General features: G+C 37.1%; 1 protein-coding gene across 2 annotated transcripts in view; it reads left to right on the forward strand.

The window, feature by feature from the left end:
• Nucleotides 1-17,267, forward strand: part of efna5b (ephrin-A5b) — a 114,438-nt gene extending 97,171 nt beyond the window's left edge. The window contains exons 3-5 of one of the 2 annotated variants that reach the window (XM_007557582.2): nucleotides 9,795-9,860; nucleotides 10,221-10,286; nucleotides 13,476-17,267. In XM_007557582.2, the coding sequence (XP_007557644.1) occupies nucleotides 9,795-9,860; nucleotides 10,221-10,286; nucleotides 13,476-13,600 (257 nt within the window). In that variant the 3' untranslated portion in view covers nucleotides 13,601-17,267. The remainder of the gene's footprint in view (nucleotides 1-9,794; nucleotides 9,861-10,220; nucleotides 10,287-13,475) is intronic. The other variant, XM_007557583.2, reaches the window with a different exon arrangement.
• The last annotated feature ends 3,401 nt before the right edge of the window (nucleotides 17,268-20,668 follow it).

Below are 20,668 nucleotides of genomic sequence, written 5' to 3' on the forward strand. Positions count from 1 at the left end.
GGACACCATCATAACTCAGGCCTTTCATCCATTCAGATGAAAAATCTACCCTGTCATCAGCACTCAGAGATGATCTGACTGCATGGACACACTCAGACGGGCACACATGCACTCCTTTTATTGTACGTACGTAAGCGGGCACATGGAATCGGCACACGGCTGCCTCGAAAGCCTTGTTGTATTCCCAATAGATAGACTCTCGATCACCTTTGTTGCCCCTGGTTACAACACCATTACTTGTCCTGTGTATTCATCTCGCCTCGCTTTGAATGTTAGGAGAGCTTTTGCAACTGTAAGGACTGTAAATAGAACTGAACATATAACAAAATTCGACATCAAGCTGAAGCATAGAGAATGAAGAGAGGACATTTTAAATAATAAATCTAAACTGTTGCATTTTGTACTTTGGAAACCAGTGTTTGCTAATAACATTCAGTGTCCTGGGAAAATAGAGCATTGCAGTAAATTAATGGATAAATTAAACCAACAAAACAGTAATTTAAACATTTCATCTCTTAATACGTGCATAAAATGGAGCGTATTTGGGTGGAGAAAAGTCAGCAGGCATTAAACAGAAGTCTTAAAAGTCTAAACTGGTTTTGCACAGAAAGCAGCAGGTGACTGTTGATTGTGAATTAGCAGCAACACAGAGCCCATCAGGACCTTTTGAAAGCTGTCAAATGTTATTAATCTAGGAATAGTTTCCACAATACCGAGCGCTTCTACAAAACAGCATGGATTTTCCACCAGGGACCATCATGAGTTTTTGAGAAAGAATTGGTACTACAGACTTCCGAAGCCGAATTCTCCCTGGTTACTTTGCTCCAAACATTAACAGAGCACCGTTCCTTTAAACGTTTTCAGATGTTGTGTCATTGCAACTTCAAACTTGTATTTATCTTTGGAGATGTCATGTAATTGACTAACTCAAGTAACCACATTATTGTGTAAGAACATGATATATGCTTTTCAAACATGTTTACCAATAAACTCTGAAAAGTGTGGCATGCATTCATATTTACCCCATTTTATTCTTATACGGCTAAATACAGTTGGTGCTACCAACTGCGTTCACAGGTTATCTATTTACTAGTAGTATGGAGAAACTCTGGAGGAGCTGCAGAGATCCACAGCTTCAGTGGAAACATATGTTGTTTGGATTACTATTAGTTGTAAATTGATTTTGAGCATAAACATGGTGTTTATTGCAGAGTGGCAAGAAAGAAGGATGACAAACATGCAAAGGAAGGTTCTCTGGTTGAAACAGACCAAAACTAAATGCTATGGCCTACGAAAGTAGGATCATGTGTACAAAACTTTATATGTGGCAGAAAACTAATATCTAACAACTTTTAACATGAGCAAACAACATAATCAAACCAAATTAGCACATTAGAAAGACTTTTTAGCCAAACAACTTAAAAATACACAATTAAAAGTAAACTTTCAAAAGTATATCATATTCATATTTGCTAAGACTAAATATCAGTATGGCTGTTTTATGCATCATGCAAAATCCATCTTAAATTTGTTTATGCATAATGTGTTAATATAGTAAGAATTCAAGTCTGAGGGGACCTGAAATAATTCATTTAGAAAAGAATCAACAGTAAGCTGAGACCAGGACAAGCTAATTGGAGTTTTAAAAGTCTCTTATATGAAAAAAATAAATTGGAAACAGTTTTTTTGAGGGTTAATCCAATAAAAGACCATAAAATAAGTCATGGCGCACTTGTTGACAACACTGTTGTAGCCAGGCAAGAGAGAAAACTCTCTAATCAAGTTGACTGCCAACATAGTAGTAATAACTCTGCCTGCCAAAAAACCAAAGAGCTATGAAAAGCCAACAGATCAGAAGAAAACTGGGGGCTGCTGAGGCCAAGGTTCCTCTCATGCTGTTATGATTTATAACATACAGCTGATTATCATTAACTTCTGCATAAAAATATATGTACACGGTCTATATGTTCTTTGTGGATTAAACATTTGACACAACAATGAATGCAAACATTTTACCACATAGATGGGGTGAGTATGCTTCCATTTCGTTCTGACATGGTCGCTCTGAGATCAGGACTCTGTGGGGGTGAAAGCATTTTTGTTTTTTTAGAAATCCTTTTCTTGATTGTGAAATTCTGTTTATTTTTTCTTGATAGTTATAATGCTTCACATTTAAAATGTGTCGCAGACTTACACAAGTTTTATTTTTTACCTACTTATATTTAATTTGTTACAGGTTTTTTTTTTCTCCATATTTTTCTTCTTTTGCAGAACAGTTTTTGTCATTTATTTTGTGAGTGGATGTTTAGTTGTATTTTGATTCTGTTTGAAGGGCTCAGTTGAGCAATAAAACGTTATATTACATATTATTGTGTGGTAGCCTAAAAAAAAACAAAAACTCTCCCACGGATCAACAAAGCAGCACATGCAATCGAAGTGTATAAAGAAGAGTGTGATGATGACTTTAAGAGGCCTCGGGCTTTCAATCACTCCCTTTTCAACTGAAGAACGACAAGAGAAAGGAATATTTCTAAAAGTCCCATTATGAAGTCTTTGAGAAAATGATACTTTAACTACTGCGGCATAAAACCAAAAATTAAAAAATGATATCTCCTCACCGTTGCACTCATGTAGGAAATAATGGTGTGAGAAAACCAGTGCAATTATTGTATAATAAGCCATTATCTAATCCAACTCAGTCCCCCTTCTCAACTTAGTCGTAATCGCTTTCTTTGTCACTGCCTGTGACCTTCCCACCCCCATGCAGGAGACGTAAGAAATGAGTTGGTTATTTTCTACCGAGGATCGTGAAACGCAAGGAAAGAGCAGAAGGTGTGCAACAGCAGAGGGGACAGAAGTGGAGTGGAGGTTACAGATAATGTCTCTCTGATCTTCTCGTGCACAGATGCAAACATGTATGGCATGCCATGCATTTTCATTAAGAGTGAAGTTAATGTCTTTGAAAGCCATTTTGCTGATTATTCATATCACTCATATCGAGTAGTTGCAGATACACAGTGGTATATTTCAGCTAATCGTTTTTATTACTTAGGATGATTCAAGCTGCAGTCTGTGCCCTATGAGTTTCTACCATACTTACTTCACAAAGTCTTTGCCTGTTCATTTTTATTTTATTTTTTTCCTTCCACATCATTTTTTATTGATATGATTAGATAGGGGACTTTGTGAACAGCCAGTTTCTTTAGTGGTGACAGTTTGTGGCTTACTGTTCCTCTGGATGTTGTCAGTGGCTGAAGAACTGTAAAGTTGGCCATGATATGTAGATCATCATATGGTCATGATATCAAATTTATGTATCTATGTATTGTCATTTTCTGCTGGTTTTCTCAGAAGCTGAATCCCTGGTTTTTATTGGCTAAGCCATGATCATCAAAATTCTTGAAATAAAAATATATTTGAGTTCTACTTTTTTATTTGAATAAATAATATAAACTTCTTAATGATATCCTTATTGGATAGTATCCTGTAAATATTCTATCGCTATAAAAATTGCCATAATTTGTTGAAGGTTGGATTTGGGATCTGTTCAGCTTCTGCCCAAAAGTAAAGAAAAAAAAATTCCACAGGCTGCACAAATGCACAAATGGAAATGTGTGATGAAGATGGCATGAAGTTTTGGAAAAGAAACACTGTGTGTATTGGCTTTAACGTTCTTGGAAACGGTTCTGTGTTTGCTCAGAGTTCTGGACCTAAATTCTAACTTGGTTTGTTCGGTGTAATCCACATGAGTAATCCTGGTAAATAAAGGACAAGGCCAGCGGGCTGTTTCTTTTGTTAGCTGACAGGATTGGCTTACCCAGAATGCAGTAGTACTGGACACAGCACTGCTTCATATTCAGTTAAACTGGTTTCTTTCATTACCCAAGAATGGATATAAGGATTAGAACCCCATAATTAAGGCCATCTGACCATCAGGCTGATGTTACTCTACAGGCATTCTAATATGATGATGTTATTATATTCTCACATGACCGCATGCAACTCTTAGTAAAGCTTGAGCATTTTAAACTGAAACTGATTGAAAAGTTAGACATTAGCTTAAATGGCATGGTTTAAAATGATAGTTTGTCATCAAATCTTAGCAGATTGGTGAGTCATTTGAGCATGGAGTGGGGTACCATAAATATGATGCACTACCAAATACTGGATACACACCGATTACAGTCCTCTGGCTGACTTTTCTCTTTGTAAATCTTTACCTTAAGTTTTCAAAAAAGCAGACATTTTCTAATCCAGCATATCCCATGGCGGACAGACAGAAATTAAAAGATCAAAAGGATAAAACAAAAGATCTTTGCTGTATTCTGTTTAGCCTTTTTGCTATCTGCTGATCAAGCCTCACTCTGCTACGGCCTCGAATGAATTACAGACATGTCCAGAAATCCATTCTTTCATAAATAGCGTCTTACACCTTTTATACTTCTTCTAATTTCAGTTTTTAAGTATCAGTTTATGCTTAAAATAGCTTACTTGGAGTCTTCTTCCATATTGAGACTCAAGCTGCATTTTCACCAGTCCTTTTGTCATTGAACTGTTGTTTGTTTGCACACAAAGGTTCATTTTGGGAGACGGGAATGCACAGTCGAATTCTGATGTGAACCAAAAACTGTGTTCCACCTAAAAAACATTGGTCTTGGGTCATTTGAAGTGAATGATAAGTGGACCAGAGACCGATCTGTAGTGCAGGGAATTCTGGGTAAATACAACTAAAACAAAAGCGTACGTCTAGCGCTTGCGATCTTTCACCAAAGTCAAAAGAGAAATCTTATTTCACTTCATTTTTTTTCCTGCAAGGCCGGAAAAAAGAAAGTGCCCCCAAGGGTTTTTTTTGGTGTTTTTTTTTGAGGTTTTCATCTCGTTGACTTTAGTTTTTCAGAGAATCTATACATGCACCGGGAGAGCTAGCAGTTTCTGCATAACTTAATTTCCACGGTGGATTCTTACCTACTGTATGTGCTATATTATTAACAATGTATTAAATTTAGAATCTGTTTGGCATCAAAAACATCATCTAGTGTTATTTTATATATGAATATCAAATAAATGCAGGCAGTAAGATGATAACACTGTGCTGTGCAAAAATGTCACCTAATCTTGAGAAATGTGCTAATGTGGATATATAATGCTCAGCTTACTGTTGCACAAGTTCAATTCAAAACTTATCCAACATAGCAAGTCAGAAATCCATTTTATTTGGTCTCACTTCTGGAATCAAAGATTAAAAAATCCTGTTTCAAACCTGATAATTATGAAGCAGAAAATTGTAGATGAACATGGATTTTATTTTTACCAAATTATGCCCTTCTTTTTTTCTTTTTTCAGTCATTATTCCAGGCTTAAAATCCTTTAAGAATGTATGTTTTTTTTTTGTTTTTTTTGCTTGAATAATGCCCGGGTATGTGCAAGAAAAATGACTTCTAGATGCAAATATCAGAGCTCTTGTGCTTTTCAAAGGCTGAACCGATGCTGATATCTTCATTCCAATTGATTTATGGTCATCTGCAACCAGTTACATCAGTCTAGGTGAGGAATTTGAACAGGGTGTGTAATATTGAAAATTGACCAGACTGTCAATGATGATCCTGTCTTGCTGAATATATATATGGCTTGCACAATTTTGGAGCCATGTCTCTTAAATCATGCATAAACAGTACAGAAGTTATACTCTGGTCGTCAATTTCTGAATGTAGCAGGCCCCAACTTCAATTTTTAATTCTTATCACGCAGACCTTGTTTTGTGTCTAGGATTTTAGCATGTGTTTTCTGCATGAAATTTCAGTTGCAATAAAGCTTGGCTTGGGCTGTGATTGAAACAATCCTCTGCCTAAGCTGCACTGAGCCCACCTGTTTGTTCTCCCGTAATTGGATTCTGCTTCATTCCATTTGCCTTAATGCTAATGCATAATGCAGTGGACCGAAGGAAGCAGCCACTGCTAATCAGTGGACAAGGCATGGAGGAGTAGCCAGATCACCCCCCCATACCCATCTGACTTTCATTTCGGGACGTCTTATCATGCCATTTGTCCTTCAAAAGAACCACTCGTCCATGCTATGGCCAGAAATTCAAAGTTTGTGGAGCCTCAAGGTAGAGTGAACAGCAGGTGTTAAAACTGATGCCAATCAATAATCTGTAGTGTAAAATAAAACAAAATATAGGAACAGCATTCCAAGTAATTCTGCAAGCTTTAGTGCTTTGAGCTTTAACTCATTTGCTATGAAATTTAGGAGCAGAGGCGACATCTCACTGTGTGTATGGGAGCAGTAGCTGAAAAACAACGCTGTACTGTCGTCAAAGAAAGACTGACTGAAACTGAAATATTTGTCAATATCACCTCAAAAAAGCCAAAAGCTGGCATATTTATACAAATGTTTACTCATGTTGATTAATACACACTGTCCCTTAGCAAATAAATGCAAATTCCAAATTATTATGTCCCGAAAATTGACTGACTTCAGTCGTCAGCAGATTTCTTTTGCATCTTTGAAAAAAAAAAATGCTTCAAAAACTAAGAATGCTTTTTCATAGGTAAGAAAGATCTATGATTAGGGTGAAATCCTAGACACACGGGCAGTTGCTCTGCTCACTTAGCTCTGTGCGTTTCTCTTATGTTGGAGTTAGAGTGTCATAGCTAAATCTATAAACATCACAACAGCTTCAGCAATTTGCTGGCTAGGGGAGGGACTCCCACATGCTCTCTGCCTATTGTCATCACACCCATCCTTCTTTCATGATCAGCAGCCTTTGCTAAGTGGCTGGTGTCGATGGCTGTGACTCAACTCAGCCCACAATGATGATGAAGATACAACACGTGGAGACGAGGTCTGTGTGTGTGTGTGTGTGCGTGTGTGAGGGTGTCTGTTAGGCACTTTATGGGCACTCACTGCAAAGAAAAGAGTAAAGAAGTGGAGCACTACGAAAAGTGACATAAATTGCGTAGGTGCCGGGGTGTGTGACTCAATGGGTGAGCGACGGTCGCCAAGGTTCATTAGCGTGTCATCAGCAGCCTCCACAGGAAATAATAAGGATCACTTTCCCTCTGTCCCTTCTGTCGCCCCTGGCCTCCCTTCTCGCATCTTTTGAAGACAAACAGAGGCATGACAAACAGCATCGGTTGTCAGGTGACTTCTCTTGTAGGGAAGGGAAAGATAACAACTAATGAAGTGAAAAAATTAAATGACAACATGGGGCAGAGAGGGAGCTGAGTTGCATGAGTTAGATTGCATGAAATACAGGTAGATGGATGCACAATCTTGTCTTGCTAAAACTGAGGAACACTCTGACCTTTTCCATATTTGCTAATCAATAATTTTCTCATTGCAAACATTTAATGGTTGCAGAAAACATTTTTTTCAGAAGGTCTTGCCTCTAATCTAAGGGTTAAATAATCGAAAATATCAAACATTTTGTTGGTAAAATGCAAAAGCAACTAGACATGTGTCACAGACATAAGTTGATCATTTCTAGCTCAGTATATTCTCAGTTTCTCAGTACACTCTGGTTGTCAAAGATCATTTGACAAGTACAGCATTTTTCTCTGAAATAGTGAGTGCCCATTGCAAAAGCATTATTTGTTAGTGTTGGCATTCTTTTAACAAAATTTGCAAATTGAATAAACACCTGCTGATGCTAAATTGGATCAGCTAAAAAGACAAACTGCTCTGAGGCCTCCTTAATCTGATGCAATTATCCTTCAGCATGCTGATTTAACATAGTTTAAAATCTAAATAGTTTCGATATGCAGAGTTTGCATTCCTTAAAAAAATTAATAAAAATTATTTATATATATAAATCAAATGACAGGAAGTGCTTTGTAAAATCATGGCAGATAAACCTAATGAACTTCATCAGTTCTGGCTGGATTTTGGACCGATGTTCAAATTTAAAAATTCTGCCCAACTGTCAGATAGAAAGAGACACTTGTATGTGTCCACTTCAAAGCATGACTAAAGTATGTGGTAATAAATATGTCTGCAATGACATATTATGATAAAGAAAAACTGTTGTCTGCTTTGAACAGCGCCTTGCTAAACTATTAACAGCCCTCCAATTTTTTTTAACGTTTTGTCATGTATCAATGTAACAGGGATTTAATCTAATCAAACACAATGTAATACATAGCTGTACAGTTAGGTTTTCAAATGGACTCGTAAATAAAAATGTGAACGGTTGAATTAATCTGTAAATGCAAAGAGTATGACACAACCCCAAACCTACCAAAGTAAAGAGTTCCATAGTGAATCTGGAGGAGGAGCAGCAGAGGCTGGAAGTTGGAGCTGGCAGATAAAATTAATTCATCACAACTGCTGAAGGAGTCTACACTTTTCTCAGCTTGATACGAGGTCCTGAACCCAAACGCAGCAGCCTATAATTTCAAGACGGTGTACAATGCTGTAGTGGTCCCCCATGTTCTACACTGACATATGTTTGACCCCTGTCCTGGTCTGCAGGAGACAGCACCTGCTGCCCCACCACAACACTATTAGTGGTCAACCACTCATACTCCCACATCTGTAACACTTGAGATATTTTTTTGTGGATTTGACACAGCCCCCATGGTAACTACCGTTCTGGAGATTCACACCCCATGGACCTGGCAGGAAGGGTTCTGTTTCCTCACATCAACCACAAACCATCCACACATGCACCACACACAGTTTATCCTTCCTCACTCTGGGTAGCGTGAAACCATGTTGAGGTTCTCATGGAGGGAAACACATCATTGTACATTGCCTTGCAAAAGTATAGAACTTTTCACATTTTTTTCTTATTGTAGAAACACAAACCTTTATGTCATTAGCAGAATTCTATGTGACAAACCAACATAAAATGGTGCAAAATTTCAAAGTTTAAAGAAACTGTTACATTTACAGATTCATAAAATCTGTGTCGCATGCGTCTGTATTCAGCCTCTTTCACTTTTCTGCCTCTAAACCAAATCCAGTATAAACAGATGCCTTCAGAAGTCCCCTTTTTATATTAAGTCCATCTGTTACATGACGGCCTCTGAGATCTGTTAGAAAACAAACAACTTCATGAAGACTAAAGAACACAACAGAGCGGTCATGGAGAAAGCTGTGGAGAAGTTTAAGTCAGAGATTAACAGAAAGAGACACGAAACTGTAATTGCTTTGAAAGGTGGTTCTACAAAATATTGTCGCAGGAGTGCAGAATACACTTTCACACTTTTAAGATTTTCCCTCGTTCACAATTGTGTGCTGCTTTGCTATGGGCTGTCACGTGAAATTGCAGTAAAACACAATGAATTTGTTGTAATCATAAAATGTTTAACTGTTGAGGGTTCTGAATGTTTTTGCAAGGCTCTGTGTATTTAACAATAAATTACAAAGCTTTTTTCTGTTTTTGTACATGCTGATTTGTAAATATCCTGGTCCTTCATGAGCTGCTGCTGCTGCTACATGCTTCTCTAACATAGGGAAATTCTGCTGTAAGAATAGCTCTCTGCTTTTTTTCTGTAGAGTTTCCCACACATCTGTAAATACTTTCAAGCTATAATTCCACAAAAACCCATGACTAACCCTGTTTAATCCCTGTACCAGTCAACATTAACTATCTTAAAACGTTATGTTTTTCGAATTACACTATTTCAGAGCTAACTGCTGTGTTAGATCTGATATATATTACCAGACCTTTTCTATTCAGTGAATCTTTAACTGTGGAGTTCAAGTCCAGAACTGCTGCATAACAGGCCGTTGAGTGTACATGCTGCACAGTATCAGCCATGTTAACCTGTCTCTGTTGTGATTTCTTTCAGCCTCCACCGTTGCTCCAAACGGGAAGAAAACATGCCTCAAGCTTAAAGTTTTCGTCCGACCATCAAGTAAGTGTTTGGATGCAACACAGGGCTTTATAATATAGCTTACCGAGGTACACTCTTGGACTGGAGATCAAAACGAATTAGGGATGTATGGTTTCCTCACTTCCCTGTTTTACTGTTCAGTCATTGTTCAACATGCTCCTTTTATGTATCACAGACCTGCCTTCTAAGAAAATGATTTTATTCTTTTTGAAACATGAAAAAAGATGCTAGATTATCAAATCAACTGAAATCCTCTGAATGTTGCCATTAGCTTTGTTGCTCTGCGTGTTTGGGCTAAAGTGGAGGTGGGAGTACAAATGTCACTAACATATTTGTTGCATACCTGTAATGATTTCCCATTCTCCCTATTTTCTGTTGTAGACAGCTGTCTGAAAACAGATCGTGTTTTTGATATAGATGACAGAGTAGAAAGTACGTTACCAAGAGGTTAGTATGGCTTTTGGTCTTATTCACTGTGACCTCTTGCATGTGTCTCCTGTATGTCACCCTGTTTTGTTGCTCTACACTGCATGTTTATCAAGCTTGTTTTCCACATAATCATTTAAACATTTCTCCAAGATTCCAATTTAGAACAACTTTTTTGTGTAAAAAGTAGACAAGTTTCTGTACTACAAGTGTCTAAAGACTTCTTTTTTAACATAGACCACAATTAAATTACACTTAGAAATAAACACACTTAATGGATAAATCTATCCAAAACTATTCATATTTTATTTATTTGAAAAACAAATTATTATGAAATTCAGAATTTGAGATCATACATGCTAAAATCATAGAAAATTGAAAGCTATAATTTCTTGAAATGTTCATGATTATTGTTTACAGATAGTGGAAACCCAAAATTCAGTCTCCAAAAACATGAATATCATAAAAAAAAGGCAATTACTGGAAATTCACTGTTTCACAACCGAATCAGCAAATTAATTCAAAACACCTGAAAAAGTTTCCTAAGGTCCTAAGTGGTCTCTGGGTCTGGGTCAGTAGACTGCACAATCTCAGGAAGAGTACCGCTTTAAAATATGTACGGAACACCATCACTGACACCCTCCAAAAGATGATCAAGTCACAAAAGGTTGTAGTTTAAATTTAATACAAGATTTTGTATTAATTTTACTCAAGTATGATCATATTCATCTGAAACACTGAATTTGAGGTTTTCATCACCAATAAGCCATAATCATTAAAATTGAAAGTAAGGCTCTAAGTCAAGAAAGTAAGGCTCTAATCTGTATAATTAGTTTTACTTTCTGAAATGGGTAACAAAGAACTGTTGAAGTTGTTGATATTCAACAATTTTAGATGTATTTGTGTATGAAAAATATTTTCTCCTTGTGAACATAAAAACTGCTGATGTTTAATGAAATATCAATTCGGCATTGTAATTAATATGTCAGCTGTAAAAACCACAAGAAAAAAAAATCATTACCTTATCTCTATGTGCAGAGTGTAGGTATACATTCTAACAGTCTGCTTAAGCCTTCATTGACTTGCTGTTTGGCTCTGCAGCTCAGCATTGATTATTTGTTGTCCTCAGAATGCACAACATTTTATGTGTTTTACATGAGACCAAGTCAGTCACCAGGGAGAAACACACCCCATCAGCCACACGCTGCTGTTTCATTCTCAGCACCAGTTTACACTCAGGTCTGTGCCAACATAAAGAGAGCTCACTATAAAAGTATGATACAAAAGAATAGACTTGGAAGAAAAGTAGAGGAATGTCTAAACTCAGTATAAAAAAAACTTGGCAACATTTTCACTAACTTAGCTTAAGGTATTGTAACTTTTTAAAAACTTTTTTTTTCCCCCAATAATTTAAGTGGTCCTTACATAGGGCATCGCCACACATTTAAACTTTTAGGTGATATTAGAAGGTCTAAAAGATGCGTAATTTATGATTTCCTATTAAATTTGATTGGTCTTTTTAATGTGATTTAGTGTGTGACAGATTGAATTTTCAAATGCTTAAAGTCAAACTTTGTACAGTGTGGAATAATTGCAGCTAGCAAAATACATAATATAGGATGCTACTAGTTCTAAATGCTTATGCAGGTTTGATGCTTGCCTCTTTGATTTGTGCTTGCTTGTTAATTTTGCTGTGCTGTTTGCATCCTTTAAAGGCTGCCTCTAATCAACAGAATCTAGCTTAAGTTTTGGCTAAATTCTCTTTCATCATTTCCAAAGCCATTGAATTTAAGCATTCATCCCCTCAGTTGTCGTTGTTGCTCTGTCCGTCCAGTCTTGACAACTCATCTTACATACACAGTTGTGTGGTTATGTAAACGTCTGGTCTGTCTGTCCTTGTGCTGTGCATGGTTCAGCTACTTTCCCACGGTGAAGCGGGCACATGGCTGCACACAGATACTGATGCTACTGCCAGACAGACACAGGCGGCCGCTCACCTGGGAGATGAAACATTATACAGCAACTGAAGTTCAAATGGCAACTCAGACTTCATGACATGAATCTGAAAATTGTTGCAAATACTATTGTTAGTGAAACAAACCAGTGCTTCTTGAGTACAGGTTTGTTTCATATTAGAATCTCATGAAATAATTATGTTTTGTAATTGCACAATTACAAAACATAGACATCTATATGTCACACATTATATAGATTGTACACAGAGTGTTGCATTTCACATATTTATGTTGATTTTGAGGATTATGGTTTATACACAAGGAAAATCTAAAATTCAGGCCTACATGATTGTAGAGCATGGTGCTGACTTGACTGCTGTGGAGTAGTCAGTCGGTTATATCCTCCACAAAAAGGTCTTTACTAAAAAGACAATCTGTATCCAGGAATATTATAATGGAAAGTTGTGAGGATGGAAAAAATGTGGTAGAAAAAGATGCACAACATAAACATTGCAATTTTAAAGCACTGCCTTGACATACTTTAAAACTGTGCTGGTTACAATTTTAGTGGTATTTGCCCACACTACTCAGTTTAATTGCTACAGTATTGTTGTCCATGATTAGCCAGGAAACTCACCTGACTTAAGCCCTTTAGACAGTCAGGAGGGTATTGTCAGGAGAAACATTATAAAAAACAGGCGCAACAATGCAGAAGAGCTAATGTCCAAACCTGGCTCTGCTCGCAAACCAAAGCAACCAGGGCTTCCACCTATTGAAGCACATTAATCTGCATAAGCAAAAGTAAAAGGTTTTGAGGGGAAACCTATTGACCTCACTGCCATAGCCTCATCACCTCCTTTCAACACCACTTTGCTGCAGATATTATTCTGTTCATAATAGTGTACAGTACATGGGCATACTCTTGAGCAGAGTAGGCCCACCTTTCTGTTTTAAAATGTACCTTTTTAGTTTTTCTGTTTTTCCACTAATTTTACTTAAAACTGATTTAATTTATTGCAGGTCATAATCAGCACAACCAATATGAACGAATGCTTGAAATATATCAAGGTTTATTTATGTATTTTTTTTTTTTTATTGAATCAGTGGAATATATTAACCATTTTGGTAATATTGTATTACTGAGATGTGCCTGTATGTAAATAAATTATATTATTTCATATTTTATATATGTTTCATCATCATAACAGAGAAACCTATCAATTCATGCTGTATATATTTTTTTTCTATCCTTTAGATGAAACTAGCCATGAAACGGCTGCCCCTTCGCGGAGTGAAACGAACGCTGCGCAACGTCTGCAGAAGACAAGTTCTCTACTTGCTTTGCTGCTGGTCACCCTAGTGGGACTCTTTACTTTATAGCGCCTCCCTCTGTGCTGGAGGTCATTTACACCTAGCGTGGCCTGAATCTACCCTAGGCTGCAGGGTAGTGGGTGGGATTTGGGTGGATTGCATTTGCTTGATTGGGCATAAAAAGCAGGCTTCTCAAGAAAAAACAAAACAAAAAAAAAACTATTTTTTTCAGAAGAAAAATTAAGTGGTCTTTCTCCTTCTGTGAGTTAAAAAAAAAGTTGATGTTAAAAGTGGGAGAGAAAGTGCCCCCTCTTATACCTTCAACCAAGATGCCAAATCCCATTTTTTTGACACTTAGTGATTCTTATTTTCCCATGACATTTACCATCTTGCTACATCGTATTTATGTCATTGCAGCACTGATGTTTACCTATGAAAACTAAGTTCATGCAGTTTATTGTGCATACACACAGACGGCACACCATTGCAACAATGCAAAAGCACATTCAAAAACAGCAGCCAATAGCAGAAGAGTTTTACATTTTTAGACAGTAGCCGTATACACAGTGGAGCATTGTAGATTCTAGGTGTTAGAAATTATTGTATATACGACAGACAGAAATGGAACGTTTCCCTGAGACCTCTCAAGAAGCCTTCTAAAGCTTAGCTTAAACCTGAGATAGATGTAGTTGTTCAGTTTTTAACTAAGACAGAATTCAGAAATATGTGATGAAATATCTGACATGGAGCAAAGTCACTTACAATCCCTGGTTTTTTAAACGTGGTGTCCTCTTTCTCCATACTATGATGAGCAGTTGAACGTTCCGGACGAGCAAATCCTTTTCAAATCAGTGAGCAACTCTTTCTTTCTGACAAACCCAATAAACTTGGCCAATAAGACATTTCTAAAAAAAAGAAAAAAAGGGTTCTGTTCACTCAAACTCACAAAGCCAAAACTAAATTGAAACTTTCTCTCCAGACACTTCGTTAACCGCTGTTAAAATCGAGAATCAATACCTTTTGAAACTTGATAACACAATTTCACGGCAGCAGTCACAGCCATTTGTGCAATGTTTACTGAGCTGGGCCGCAATTGTTTTCTCTGTTCCAGTTGAGCATTAGTCAATATTAACACTCCCATAAACATTTGCATCCAAAGCTATTTATTCCCTAGCTATTGATTGTTCAAAACGGTTCACGGCTTAAACTGGGTGGTGTTTTCTTTTTCTTTTTTTCTTTTGCTAAACTATCAAGTTATTCGACTCATCAAACATTCTCTTTGAACTATGCAGATAGTTTAAACTATTTTAGATCCTGTCAAATGAGAACAATAAAATATGTTTAATAAGACCCTTCACCTTACAGTACCATGCTTTTTTTAATTCTTTAACATGATCATAGTTCAGTTTAATACTTATTAAATGCTTTTCATGTTCAGATTATTGCAGCAGTTGGTGAAGCATTACAACGACAAATGCATATCTCCAATTAGAGGAGTGTAAACAGAACAAAAACATATCCATTAAACTTAAGGCAGCTCTGTTCAGTTTGTTTATGTTACCACTTGGATTCAAAGTAATTTACTGATCAGCAGCAACGCTTACTTCCACAGAAACAGAAGGGGAGTTTTTCATATCGGCAGTGTCTTATTTAAAGAAAGGTTTTTGCTTCCTTGAAAGAGGCAAGCTTTACCAAAAGGGATAGCTCAGGACTTTTCTGTTAAAAGATCATAAGCGGTTAATATCTTTCCCACAGTAGAGAACTCCTTTGGTGTCTTCATTTGGTTAAAAATACCAATCAATCAAACCCAGGCTCTGAAGAAATGGCTTCAGAGTCTGGCTCGTCACAAATGGTTTTTTGTTGTTTCTTTTTTCACAGTAGCAAGTATTTAAGAGAGCTGATACTACAATCAGTTCTTAACTGTTTTTATTTTTTCACAAGCAGTGAGTCAACGCAGAGCTACATCATTGCAACGCTGTAAAATGTCTGGTTCTGCCGCGTTAACAGAGACAATTTAACTACACAACTAGTTATCTACATTTTCCTGCAACTAGATTACCTAATATCACCATCATAATTTATTGGTGCGGTTTTAACAAGCAGAGTTTAAGACTGGGAACATCTGTCTTTGTACTGCTATTCCAACTTTTTGGTCATTTTGAGGCTCTGTGTTTTGAATTGCACAGATTGGACATGAAACTAACTGTGAAGTTTGAAATTATTTTTATGTTTAAATTGGTTGCAAGCTTCTACTGGCTCAGCCACAGCTCTCTAGGTGAAAGCAGCTCTTTCCTGTGGTTCAGTTCAAAGTTGAATAACAAGTTTATCTGTGCCAGAGCCAGAACATGCAGCAATGGGGACAGAGACAAACTGTGAGGAAAGACGCACTAGTATTAGTGTAACCTTGAAACCTGTTTCGGGTAAAAACCCTTAGAGGACCCATAAGTAAATTAATGTTCTTAAAGTAACATCAAGTCCATGGCAGTTTATCTGTACAGTGTTTCATGAACGCATAAACTGTCCTTATATTTGCATTGGACAATAGCAGCTAATGATAAGATAATAGAGAATCCCCATTCTTTGTAAAACAAAATGGAGCTTTCCAACCATTTACAGTCAGAGTAACTACCTTATAGAATAGTAATGCATTGTTAAAAACCTATAAAAATAGTGTGAATTAACTTAATTACTCTGACCAGAAATACTTTTCACGCAGGACGATCAGTTGCAATGCCCTTCCATTTTTAGTTGTAAACAGTCGTTGTCTTCTGTGTGGACGACTGCCCAGTAAAAAAACAAAAAGTTACAGTGCTTTAAAGGTTCATAAAAGTTGTTTTAAGATTATAGCAGTACACTTTGGTCTTGGCCGTTCTTTGACAAACCATTAGTCTCCGGAATGAGCTAATAATACAGATTCCTGCTAAATTAAGACATTATGAGTACTTTTGACCTTTTAATAGAACCTCACTTCAAAATTCTTTAGCTATGTCTTTAACTCTACTGAATCTATCAGTATCAAAGCGGCAAGTTAGAAAGATGGACAGAATCAGAGAAATAGAGCAAAAAAAAAAGAGCAAAAAAAAAAAAAAAAAAAAACGAGCACAGGAGCAATTGCGCGCCCACCTTCTGCTCCTACTGTTACTTGTTTAAGCGACCCCTTAATGAGGTTCAAAATGACAGGCACGCAGACCCCATGTTGTCACAAGGGATGTTTTTCTGGTATTAAAAATAGATGACGGAAGGCTTAGTTGGGGCGCCTCAGAAGTGTAGAATTTTACTGTGGGGGACTTTAAAGCACCAATGACCTTGCAGTTCAAGAGAGCTGGCAAGTGAAGGAGACGGAGAAGAATTATATGCAGAGAGGCTTACACACACAAACGCATACAGGTTTAAAAAGATAGTCAATAAAATGTGATTAGTGCCTAACAAAACACTTTTAGACAAAAGAACCTAAAAACTCATTCAACACTACAGGCCAAAAAAACTATTCAATTCATTGACAAACATGCTGTCTAGCACCATTCAGCCTCAGAGGCATGCACTGTTTTGGGTTTGCTTTGTTTTTATTTTGTGACTGTTTTTTGTTTTTTTTTCCTGTGCTTTTTATATATATATATATATCTATCTATTTTTCATTTCATTTCTGAAAAACAACGTTTGCCTTCAGCCATTTGTTCCTTTTATATACTGCAGTAACAATGCTATTACAGCAGAATAGCAGCTCAGCTACAAGAGGTAATATGAGACGAGGCCATTTAATGAGGTACTAATTTTCAGAATATCACCACGGGGATATGAGCACTGCAGAAGATTCAACATGGACGCTTGTCTGCAGGCTATAATCAGAAACCATCTTCAGTTTTATGATTATCAACACTAATTGTCTTTTTTTTTCTCTTGCTATCAATGCCATGATTTTTTTTTTTCTGCACATAACCCAAACCTGGGAAATGAGAATCAACTTATATACTGGATACTGTGTATCCTGAGGTAGACAACCATACAACATAGTAGTGTTAGGTTAGTATCTGTTTTGTACCTTTCTGGAGGACAAAAAAAAAAAAAAAGAGATAAACCATTGTTAAAACTATATAATTATTATTATTGTTATGATGATAATGATTATGACTATTATTATTATTAGGAAAACTTCTCGATGTATATAGTGTTTGATATTAAAGTATTAATTTGGTTCTTATGTCTTTTCTAAAAACAATCAGATACCGTATTATCTCTGGGTTTTGCGGAGTGTGTACTGTTCTCAAACAATGCATTGTGTGTGCTTTAATCCTCAATGCCTAAAGAGACTCTTGAATTCAAACAAAAAGGGGAAACCTGCGGGAGCTGCGGACACCGTGCAGTTGGCTGGAACATTAGCCAACGGGAGGCTCACCTCTTACATGTTTTAAACCAGTCACCACCTCTTCATGGAAAGATTCTGCCTACGAAAAGAAGCATTTGGGACTTGATCGATGGCCTATTTGTACTTTTTCTTGCCTTCAGGATTTGGAAGCATTTTTTGAGTGGAAAGTTGGCTTTTTAATGGAAGGATCTCACCAGTTTCATTATGTGGCATGCGCATGAACTTGATAACATGTATAAAAAAGAAAAAAAAAAATCTGAAGTTTTCAAGACTTTGTTTTTTTTTTTTTTCTGTTTTCTTTTTCATGCTGATGTATTAGATTTAATGGTCATTTCCATGTTCTGTGTTTTTGCATCCCCCATTCGAGTGATGTCAGACTGTGTACTCACACGTGACAAATGTACATACCACAAGCCATTGTTGGGAGATTTAAAATTGGGTTTTGTGAGGTGCTTCATTTTGTAGATCAAAAGCAACTCTTACTTTTATTTTTCTAAACCTGACATTCTGTAAGCATCCATGGTGTTCATCCTCGACTTGTGCCCTTCTTTTCCCTTCACTCCCAGTAGGAGGGGTTTATGAGTGGATACATCACTGTAGACATTTTCCAGTGTGACACTTTGAGTTTTTTGTGTCTCTTTTTCTGTCGCCACAGTAAAAGCGAAGCGGCAACTTTGTTTGGCAATGAAGAGCGTTTCCCATGCCTTAGCCCCTCAGCCTCTAACCCATCTGTGTTCAAGACACTTTTTGCCATTGTGCTTTTACACAGAGCAGCTGCTGGCTTCGAAGAGAGTACAATGGGGCCCTTCAATTTTCTCTGTCTTTTTAACAACCTCTAAATCACTTTTTCTTACTGTAGATGGTGGTCTTAGGAACAGTTCAAGGATTAGAGCACCCCACCTAACAAATCCTGAACTGGATTGTTAGAGGGTGAACCCTATCATCGATCTATGCTCTGTGTGCAGGGTAAAGCTCCTCAGCTCTCCTCTTGCTGATGAAAACACTTGTTCGTTTTATGTCCTGCCTCCGTTCTTCTTGTCCTTGTATAACTTCCACCTGCTGTCCTTTCTCCCTCACCTTTCAACCCCACTCCCGCTTTTCCATCAGTGGGGACTGTTTCCAAACTGCTCTTTTACAGTATATAAAATGAAAGAAAATTTGACAGGAAAATGATCTGTATTTGTATATACACGTGTCTGAGCAACTATGAGTACTACAATAAAACATTGCTTTGATGATTGTAACACTGTGTCCCAATTTTTATTTTTTGTGCATAATCTTGGGTGTTTTTTTTTTTTTTAATCAAAAGCTTGAACATGTTTCAGATTTTTATAGGGTTAGGGTTTGAATACAAAATAATACTCACAAAACACCGTTAAAATAGCAGACTTTGTGATGTGAAAATGAGGCCAGGGTAAATAATTTCAGAATTTTTTCCACCTTTAAGGTTGCACATAAGTTGTATAAATAAGCAGAAGTTGTAGAGAATACAATGTGGTTGCCTCAGTGTGTGAACCTCTTTACAGTGAATGGGGATTCTACTGTTTTCACAATTATACGCTACTTTCAAACTTAAAAAATATAAATACTCGTATGTGTATTTGATTAACCTGAAAATAAAGTTCAGCTGTTTCAATAGGCTTTTGGTAACATTTCCTCAGTCACATTTGAAAAACTCCTAATCTTCACAGAGCTTCTCAATTATCACAGGAATCTGTTTGACAAAGGGTTTCAGTAAGACAAAGGGAACAAATTAATCTCTGTGGTATTAGATGCACTTTGGACTGCACAGTAACACAGTTGGTAGGACCGTTGCCTTCCAGCAAAAAGGCCATGGGTTCAAGTCCTAGCCTGAGCTCTTTCTGCATGGAGTTGGCATGTTCTCCCTGTGCATGCATGAGTCAGACAGAACTGATTTTCTATTTGGATTTGTGACATTTGTCAAATTTTGTGCAAGACTTTGGTTTTCTTTTTAGAACACCTTGGACTTGCACCTCATGTCACTTAGTAATTTTTTATTTAAGGATCTCATCTGGAGTCAGTAAGCTTCAGTCATCCAAAAGCCAATGCTAAAAGAGAACAGAATACCCTGCCTGTTTAAAGGTGACCTGTAGCAGACAGAGCCAAACTTAGCTATTCTTGTAGCTGAGAAAGATATAGAAACAGAGGTGGCGAAACCACCTCAGCAGAAATGAAGGTAGTTCTACAAGAATACACATTATTTTCTGTTTTTATCACTCTGGGGCTGTAAGTTGCTGAATCAAAAGTGCTTCCACGTCTTTGTGTAATTCACTCAGGCTGGTGTTAGAAATCAGAGCACAGAGGCAGTCCATAAAACTTTCTTTTGATTCGTGAGAGATGAATAACTCTATAAATGTCAAAATTTCAATCTTTCAGGAGATTAAGTTTTAATAGACGTTAACACTAAATGGTGTACTAATTTTAATGTAGCTTACTCATGCAACATAATTAACACGTCTCATGATGTGTAAAACTGTAAGCCAGCGTCATACATGCACACATGGTTTTTAGCTTAGGCTTCTCCCTACTTGTCCCTCTACTACCTGCCTGCACCGTATAATCCTTCCCTGCAAAGACAAACTGAAAGGAACATTATCCACCGGGATTGGAGTAACAACTTAAACCTTTTTCACATCAGTTGGACGATAATGAGGACACCTAATGACCTTCTGTTGGACCCCATCAGTGCCATTTAGCTTCATCTTCCATTACCTCTGGTAATTAAGCTTGAGAGTCTGCAAGCCCAAAGGACA

This window comes from Poecilia formosa, unplaced genomic scaffold, assembly GCF_000485575.1.
Source record: "Poecilia formosa unplaced genomic scaffold, Poecilia_formosa-5.1.2 Scaffold89, whole genome shotgun sequence".
Lineage (NCBI taxonomy): Eukaryota > Metazoa > Chordata > Actinopteri > Cyprinodontiformes > Poeciliidae > Poecilia > Poecilia formosa.